Source organism: the organism of the source record quoted next, unplaced genomic scaffold (assembly GCF_019419815.1).
Source record: "Pyrus x bretschneideri cultivar Hongxiangsu unplaced genomic scaffold, Pyrus_bretschneideri_v1 Contig18, whole genome shotgun sequence".
NCBI classification, from domain to species: domain Eukaryota; kingdom Viridiplantae; phylum Streptophyta; class Magnoliopsida; order Rosales; family Rosaceae; genus Pyrus; species Pyrus x bretschneideri.
Window position 1 is genome coordinate 3,839,147 of NW_025999479.1, and position 9,374 is coordinate 3,848,520.

Genomic DNA, 9,374 nt, shown 5'->3' on the forward strand with positions numbered 1-9,374 from the left:
TAAGTAGAGGAGAGTTTAGAATTCTAACCTTGGGGAGTTCGAGGCAACATCTTTTTTCAGTTTATTCACTGAGGTATTTCATCAAACACTTGGTGGGCTTGTTGTCGTCAGACAAACCATGTTGTACACATGTCAATAGATATCGACATATGCCGAAGCAATCTGATGAGTGATATCGAAAGAATTCATCCAGCGTTGTCGACGCAACCTTTCTAAATATGCCTAGCAAGCATTACATCAAATACTTGACGAGCACGAAGAATCCATACAAAACATTTGGAAGATCCTTAGAAGACCTTCACATGGATATTTCTCGAGTGATCCTGAGACCACCCAGGTCTCAACATGCATCTGCCCTTGAGTATAAGATCCTAAATAAAGTTGAATAAAAAATGCGTAAATGCATGAGTAATTTCCTAGAATTGGACCCTTACACTGTTTCCTAGACTTGGAAGTCCATAGAACTACATATGGTCTATTCCTTCGTCAAAGCAAATATCTACTTGATTTATTGCAGAAACCTAAACTGGATCGCAGTGATCAACCTTTGCCAAATCCAACAGAGTATAGGTCCTTTGTAGGAGGTTTACAGTACCTTACTTGGTCACTAGACCTAATATCTCCTTAGCGGTAAATCAGGTATGCCAAATCATGCACTCTCCTATTGACATTCATATGCAAACAACCAAGAGGATTCTTCGATTGCTCAAAGGTACACTTTCTCATGGCATCTGGTTTAAAAAGGGATCTTTCAATTTGTCAGCCTGGTAAATGCAAATTAGGCTGGCTGAACCTTTGATGGGAGATACACTAGTGGATTCTATGTGTTTGTAGGCACTAATTTGATTAGTTGGGGTGCCAAGAAATAGGCCACAGTGGCTCGTTCATCTACTAAGGCAAAATGTACATCTTTGGCACACACTACAATAGAGATCACCTTGGATTTGAAAAGCGTTCAAAGATTTTAGCCTTCCTCTTTCCCACAAACCTACCATTTGCTGTGACAATATTTCTACAATTTATCTCAAGGTTCTAAAAGACGCTAGGCGCTAGTCGAGCGGCGAGCTGGGGCCTAGCGCCTAGGCGCCTAGGCGGACTAGGCGGATTTAACTAAATCCATTATATTTCATGTAAATAAGTGTATGTTTATACCTAAAATATATATAATTTCATTATAAACTACAAAATATAATGACACATATATTATGAAGTATTGGAACATGATGAAAACATTGGGAACAAGCATATCATGTGTGCTCATTTAAGTATTCGACAAGTCTTTTACAATTTATTGAAAAAAAATAAAATGCAAAATGAAAATTATCTATTTTCTGTCTAAATAAGTCGATGCTTAGGCGGGTCTGGGCGAGTGCCTAGGACTAAGCATGTGGAGATCGATTACCATTATATTCGAGAATTGGTTCTTGCAAATCTTGTTCAAGTGCAATATGTCAGCAGTCAAGACCAAATCACAAATATTCATACCAAATCCTTGTCCAAAAACAGGTTTCTGTTTCCTCAATCGAAGCTCTCCCGTGGAACCTTTGGTTTTTCCAAGTTTAGCTTGAGGGGCGTAAAGAAAAAGATGTCTACTCATGACAGTTGTCATTTCCTAGTCAAGTCATCAAAGCAGTTTATTACAGCTCTACGTAATTAGACAAGGGTTGTTAGAAATTCTTCTATAAATAGCGAAGTGCTTTACATATACATTTCTGTAAGTCTTGGAACACTTAACAACAAATGTCCTTTCCACAACTGATTCCTCTCGCAACAACGACGTCTTACAGAATTAATCTCACACCAAAACAAGCCGGGGCTTAATATTAGGGAGTTTAACTAGAGATTTCATCTTCTCACTTCTTACTAGAGTGCACATCTATATATACATGTCAGGATAGAATCATATATCCTAATAAATCTTATAACAATATGCAACTTTCAACAATTTCCTACAGTTCATAACTCGGAAATCTAGAATTTTCGGGTATATAAAGATCAAACCAGAGGCAAGCTGTTCCGGCAAGACCTTGAAAGAGAGAGTAGACATATTTGGCCCCATGTGTGTGTCCCGCAGTCGCAAACTCTCCGGCATTATGATACAAGAAGCTTGCAAATGCCTTTGCTCTCTCTTTGTATATGCTCTCTCCAGTCAGACGATACAGAGAAAGGAAGGCATAGGCATTCCCAGCCACACCATCAGCAAGTCCTACCTTCTTCAGTAAACCGTTCTTCCACACCACTTCTCCTGCTTCTATTGCGGCATCACGAAATTCCCGATCACCTGGAAACACCTGAAGAAAGTGAAGGACAACTGTTAACTCATTTGTCTTGCAGACAGACAGAAAATACACACATATAATGACCATCCTTTTGTGCTAGAAACAAACTTTGAGAATTTGGGATTATATAAAAAAGGTCAAGGATCAGAACAAACAATTCTCAGCACATCTTGCAGAAAATAAATTAGGTAATCGACTAAAGGGACTATATTTTCGACCCACATTTACTAACAAGGTGCTCTTTAAATGTTGTCTAAATAGAAAACACGCATTATTTCAATCAACTGTTAATTTATCTAATCTAAAAAACAATCGACTTTAGTTACCACATCAACTTCATTTGATCAATATTATGGTCAAGGGTTATGCACATCGACTTATAGTTAGTTCTCACGAATTTTGTTGTTTCTTTTTTTAATTCGGAAAATGTCATACATGATATTTGAACCAAGGACTTACTGCATCTAACAAAGTGAATACTAGGTCTCACTAAACCGAATGATCATTTGACATTACTACTCGCTCATCAAAATATATATCCAATTACTTTTACTACCGAATGTGAGAAATGCGTTGAGAAGAGTAAATTTACAAAAGGGCTGCCACACCAACCTGAGATGCCTTGCACAAGGTTATGGCCATGCCAGCTGCACCATGAGACCACTGCACAAACTTGTCTCTAGGGTTTCCTTCACTTGACGGGTAGTTTCCACTCTGAGGGAACCTATTAGCCATCATATATCTAAGTGTTGCCTTCACATCGTCAGCATCCTCTTTGCAAAGTGGGAAGTGAAGCAGCACTTGCAAAATTCCAGCCACGCCATTGGCTGCCCCCAAATACCTAGTCCCGTGCCACCTGAACATGAGCGGGCAGGACGGGTTATGAGATGCGCCTGCCCTACCACCAGCTAACACAGCATCCACAACAGGCATTAGAAGATTATTTGGCAACTTTTCTTGTCCAAGATACTTGTTTATGAACAAAGCTGCCCATAAAAACCCAGCTCTCCCGTAGAGAAGATCGTATGACATTCCAAAACCACCTTCCTCCGGCCCAACAGACAGGGCCTTCTCTTGTGCCACCTGTACATAGTCAACCAAATAGGTATTAGCGAGGGAAAACAATACAAGACCTACAAATGAAAGATTCTCTCATGTAACTAATTCATGACGTCATATTATTCATTGGCAACAAATCAATTCAAAGTAACCATCCAGCTTGAAAATACTTTCAAGAAATATGCTAATATAGCCTTGGACAAACTTAAGTAATAGACACGTAATCTCGACTTTTTTCAATATATAAGGTATCCTATCACTTTTGATGACATAATAATTAAGAGGCATTTAATCTCACTTTTCGTAAAATTAGTGTTTTGGAAAACGCGCATTGGGCCGCGCCTAGGCGGCCTTGAGGCAAGCTAAGGCGGGAGCAATTTTGCCTCTGCTTTGTCGGAGTCGGTGAAAAACTCGCCTAGGCTTGTTGGGGTGCACCTATGCTGCTAAGGTGTACTTTAGGGCATTTTGAGGCAGCCGAAATCTTGCCTGAAATTTTGGCAATCCTGAAGTCGAAGCTGGGCTCTGGTGCAGCGACTGCCCTCTGGTTTTCTTTAGTTGCAGAGGCGGTATCTTCACGAAGAAGATGGCTACGAATAAAAGAAAAGTTTTTTTTTTTTAAATACTTGGCTCAATTTACAACACTGTTTTGACCCAATTTTTTAAATCTTTTGGCCCAAAACGATGCCGTTTTGGATAAGTCTTTTAACTTTTCACGATTGGCCCAAAACAACGTCGTTTTGGCCAAGTCTAATTTTACTTTAAAAAAATTATAACCCCGAGCCTCTTTCCCCATCCCAATACCCGACTCCCATCTTCCCAATCACAGTTGACACAATTCCATCCCCAATTCCACAAATCCTCAATTCTCAATCCCATTCCCATATTTCAATTTTACCCGAATCTCATACTTCAATTTGTTTCAAAATTCTCCACACCAACATAATTTGTTTCAAAACTCAAGTAAGTTTTTTAGTATTCTAATCTCAATTTGGTCTTGAGTGCTTGTTCGATTGTTGATTAATTATTTTACAAGTATTATATTATATATATTTATAAAAAAAAATTAAATCTTGTGAGGCTTCGCCTCACACCTCACGCCAAGGTGGAAGCTATCCATGAAACACCTCCGCCCTTTAAAACATGAGTTTCATGTGTTTTTATTAGAGCCAAGAAATAAACAAAAGTTCAACAAAAGGAAAATGTGAGTATATTTTGGCAGGAAGCTTTTGATCACATTGGTCGCCAACTTGGTGGAAGGATTGGGTATTATCTTTGGCACTATTTGAAATTCATCGTAAAGTCGTATGGCGTCCAACCATCAGTTAAAATCACATGAACTTCTGAAATCCAAAGCCATACAACAGCAAAACCGCAAATATCTTTCCACCTATCTACCTAGGTCTAGGTCCACACGAGGAAATTTCAACTATAATTTCAGGGTTTTGTTACTAATATTCTAAAATTATCATCCTGCACTCTTTTCATTGGTTCGAGTTTTTTTTAATAAGTTTGTAGTAATGTCACTAACAACACCGTGATTTTATCTTAAATTTAATTTGAATGAATATGTGTGAATCCTACCAACCACATTTGGCGTAGTGAGGATTCCTTAGTGAAAGCACTAAGTAAGTCCCCAAATCATTATTCATTAGCTTTCCCATGAGAAAGTCCATGACTAATTCCTATAAATACAATGATAAGTTACAAGAACACAACCCAAAAGAAAAGGAATAACTTTGTTTAGACTTTACGAGGCAAGTACGCATCCTTTTCACAAGTAGACGCTCCAAAGTCCAATTAATTAGAGAATTAATTAAAACAAAGTAGGTTAAGGTGATAAGGTTGTATAGCAAGTTGGGTTCATTTTCGTACAAGTAACATATATGACTTTCGTTGGTTTTGGAGAAGGAATATATATTTAAAATTTTGATGACAATAAATCACTTGATGTGTGCGTGTGTGTGTGTGTGTATTTTCTAAGAAATATACACATTTCTTAACAAAAGCCGACAATTTTTTTTCTTTTTGAAGGAACCACAAAATTAAAGCAAACAGTGTGGTGGGTTGATAATCAAAAAGTCTCAGAACCATGACGAAACCTGATTCTGATACCATGAAAATGAAAGATTAAAGAGAATAAAAGCATCATTCTTTAGTAAAGTATCACATGGAAAGCATATTCCCACATATCTTGTACGTTAAGTTAGCACTTTAGTTCTGTTTGAAAATTATTGGTAATCTCATGACAACGACGACCCGATATTTGAGAGAAATCCATGATATGATTGTGAGATAGATTACTTGTGTTTTGAGAGAGAATAGATTACTTGTTAAAGTGAATGGCAAGTTTTCATGATTTTTCAAGTAACTCAACTTGACAGACTAGAAGATTTAAACAATAATACTTGAATGTAGGGATCTCGACTCACAATGAATTCACATAATAAAAAATTAAAAAAAAAAATGAAAAAGTTGTTAATTACAAAAACTATTTTTTATTAATTAATGCGGGAAGACCATTTGAGCTGATGAAATTTCCTTCTCATAATCGTTCTGGTTTCTTATTTTTAGGTCTTGCACTTTTCTGTTTTCTTATGTGTAAATAAAGGCAGCAGAAACAATTTTCTTACCCATATTTTGGCAAAAGCATGGCACTCAAGAATCAAAATGATTCAAGTTCCTATTCCTTGCAAGTAAACCTACATTTAAATGTTTAAATCGACACTATTTGACATTTGACATTGCTCATGGACTAAAATTAGGCTTCACAATTTCTTGCACAAGTAATCCAACACGAAAATAACAAGTATGATACGAAAACGATACGAACAAGACTCTAGTCATTAGGCACGACAATTTATTCCATGCCCCGTTAACCTAACACAGAATGACACAACGAGCTAACAAATTGAGTCGTTATCAAGTCGCTTGTTAAGAACTCGTTAAAATAAGGGGCTTAACGCGACACGACTTGTTAAGATAACGAAAACGTCACAAACAAGATAAACACGACCCGTTTGTCAAGTTTAACTAAAATTGCTAATTAGACTACTTTTCATATTTGATATTTCTCGAGGTATCAACAAAGTATCCAAATAACAAATATAGGTGATAGAAGGTTTGACAATACTAAAAAAAGCGACAGAATGGCAAATATCAGTTAGAAATAAATACCTCAAGAAACAGGTTCAAATACAGGTTACGTCTTTCATGGTCCCCAATCAAATTGGCCACCACAGCTCCTAGGGCGTACACTCCTCCTCTACCACATAAAAAAGTCACGTGCCTGCACAAAAACAAAATTGCAAATCGATCAAGACTCACTGCTTAAAATATCCTTTTGCCACTAATTAGTGTTCGATAGGGATATCACACTCTCGTTTTCTCTTCCGCTACCGATATTTTTTTGTATGTTTTATTCTCTTTTGATTTATTCTGACCGCAAATAGGCATAAAACTAAAACACACTAGATGAAGTAAACCATATCACTTTCGCCTTGTACAACGTCTTTTCTGACATTTAAGCTCCAACAAATCACCTAACTTATTGACCTTTGTTAGTTGAAAAATCACCTTCTTGCTTACTACATTCAAGTTTTCTCATTTTCTAAGCGTATTGTAGCATGAGATACTAGAACAATACGTGTTATACGAGAGCAGCTTAAATGCAACGGAATTATGAAAACAGCAAGTCTAATAATACAACGGAATTACAAAGACCTTGACATTTTGTAGACCACAATGTGTCACGTAATTGCTTCCTCCATTCCGCGTAGGTTATAATCGATTTGTTCGGGAGAAGAATTATTACCTGTTTGACGCACTTGCGACAGCCCGGCACTTGTCGACGATCTCAGCGCACAGCAGCAAGTCCTGCCGGTTACCCGCGGCCTCGTACGACCTCAAGCACGTAAAAGCCGTACCAAGAAGACCCGTATAAACTGTCGGATCCAACACCATACCCGTAGGCGTACCCGAATCATGTCCTCCTTCCCACGTAGCCTGCACCACCTATATCCCCCCAAAAAAAATAATAACTAAAATTTGGAAATAGCAAACCGTCGATTGTTCGGGTGGTTATCTCCTTCCTCTCGTATTAATATAGAATATCATTTATAATTTTTAAAAAAAAAAAAAAAAAAACTCGGAACTTGTAAAGTAAGGTTTTAGTTCGTTAATTAATGATGGAGCAAATTAAGCAAGATTAAGCTAAAAATAAATCATTTGAAGAGTTCAGGTAAATGTAAACCTGATCCTTGAGAGTCACCGCCGCTCTGAGAAAAGTCCCGCTCGAAGGTGACAAGTTCGGAGCCGCTGGATCGACCAAATCCAGACGTTCGTTGTCGGCATCATCGTGTTCCTCCGGAGAAGGCGCAAACTCCACTCCAAACGACATGTCGTTTCTCTGGACTTTCCTTCAGGTATGGGTTTGAGCTTCACGTACGGCAGCAGAGTATTCCTTAATCCTTACTGTTATGTAGAGGAGGAGTTTTGAGAGAGGAGGGAGGGAAAGGTGTCGAGGTGTGATTATATGGAGCGGCGGTGCACTGTGGAGATATGATTCCCCGCGTACCACGTACGCTTATTACCTTTTAGGATTAAGTAAACAAATCGAAATTATCCTAATATTATATTGGCGTTGGATGCATGTGAATAATGTTTCTCTCGCAATTTTAATCAGTATTTCTTAGAGCTATCTCCAATGATGAAATGCGCATTTATTTATTTTTCTGGAGGCATAAATGTGAGTTGTCTTTTGACGGGAGAGATATTAAAAAAAGTTGAAATTTTGTTATAAATTAATTAATTTAGGGGCTTTTAGATCCAGATTCAAAAACATAGATGATTTTTAGAAGTGAGTCCAATTACCTAATTATATATTTATATTTTTAGTGCTCATTTTATATTTTCTAAAAATATTAAAAATCAATTAAATCTTCTAATATTATGCATTTTCAACCCCAAAAAAATATAATTAATATCATATAACAAAAAAAAATAATATATTGACATAAATCTATCTGCAAATCATTCTACCCTAACTCAAGTAACAAATATGAATGTATATCATACCTATAAGTAAGATATGAAACCTAACTAAAAGGTAGAAAAAAAAAAACATAATATATCTACAAGTAAGACACATGAATCTTACTTGATTATAAAAAAAAATCTGTCATATAGGTATATAAATATAATTAACCTGTGATATAGGTTGATTATAAAAATGAAAAATAAAATCTATAAATGGGGTTTAAAACGGGGTAAAGAACAAGAAAGAACAAAAAAATAATAATAATAATAATAATAATCAAAGAGATAATTAAGAAGAAATTTGATTTTTATAATAAATTTTATCATTGAAGAGATAATTATTGATAATAAAATAATAAAATTTAAGGAATTGGACTTATTTTAATAAACTAGACTATTCCTACTATTGACTAAAAAAATTGAACATATATCAAGTTTTCTCTTAAATTTAAACCAAGAAACCGGCCAAGGTAAATGCCCTAATCCACTGCATGCGCGTGAACGCACCAGAAAAATGAGACCAGATGAAAATCAACGCGCCAAAAGCAAGGCAAAGGGAACATTGTTGTGCAGAAGTGGGGCCCAACTTGATAGGGTTGTCAACCACCCATGTGCAATCCCAACGGCTCCATTTTGATCGGACGGCATAGAAATAAACCTTTAACTCGCAAAGGTTGGAGAAGAAAAATATATTTCTAAATTTAAATTAAAATTTTTTGAATTAAAATTTTTATGTTTTAACACAAGAATATGGTCTTAGAAATACGTTATTACATTAAGAGATGGGAAAAATACAGCCATCATAACAATTGAATATTGAATTTTTAATTTATTAGAATCAAATAAAAAACGTGAAATACAGCCATCATAACAATTGAATATTGAATTTTTAATTTATTAGAATCAAATAAAAAACATTTCACGTATAAGTGTAAATGAAATACTACTAAAATGTAGTCACCGAGTAAAATTATTTCTTATTGTTATTCCCATACGAATAAA

The 9,374-nt window shown here is 36.1% G+C and overlaps 1 protein-coding gene across 1 annotated transcript; it reads right to left on the reverse strand.

Moving 5' to 3' along the window:
* Window positions 1-1,664: 1,664 nt before the first annotated feature.
* On the reverse strand, window positions 1,665-7,985 carry LOC125476175 (lanC-like protein GCL1). Its single transcript, XM_048581958.1, has 5 exons — window positions 7,588-7,985; window positions 7,150-7,349; window positions 6,513-6,624; window positions 2,892-3,362; window positions 1,665-2,291 (listed from the first exon to the last, which is right to left on the reverse strand). The coding sequence occupies exons 1-5, from the start codon at window positions 7,732-7,734 to the stop codon at window positions 1,950-1,952; spliced, it is 1,272 nt and encodes a 423-aa protein (XP_048437915.1). The 5' UTR covers window positions 7,735-7,985; the 3' UTR covers window positions 1,665-1,949.
* Window positions 7,986-9,374: the final 1,389 nt, after the last annotated feature.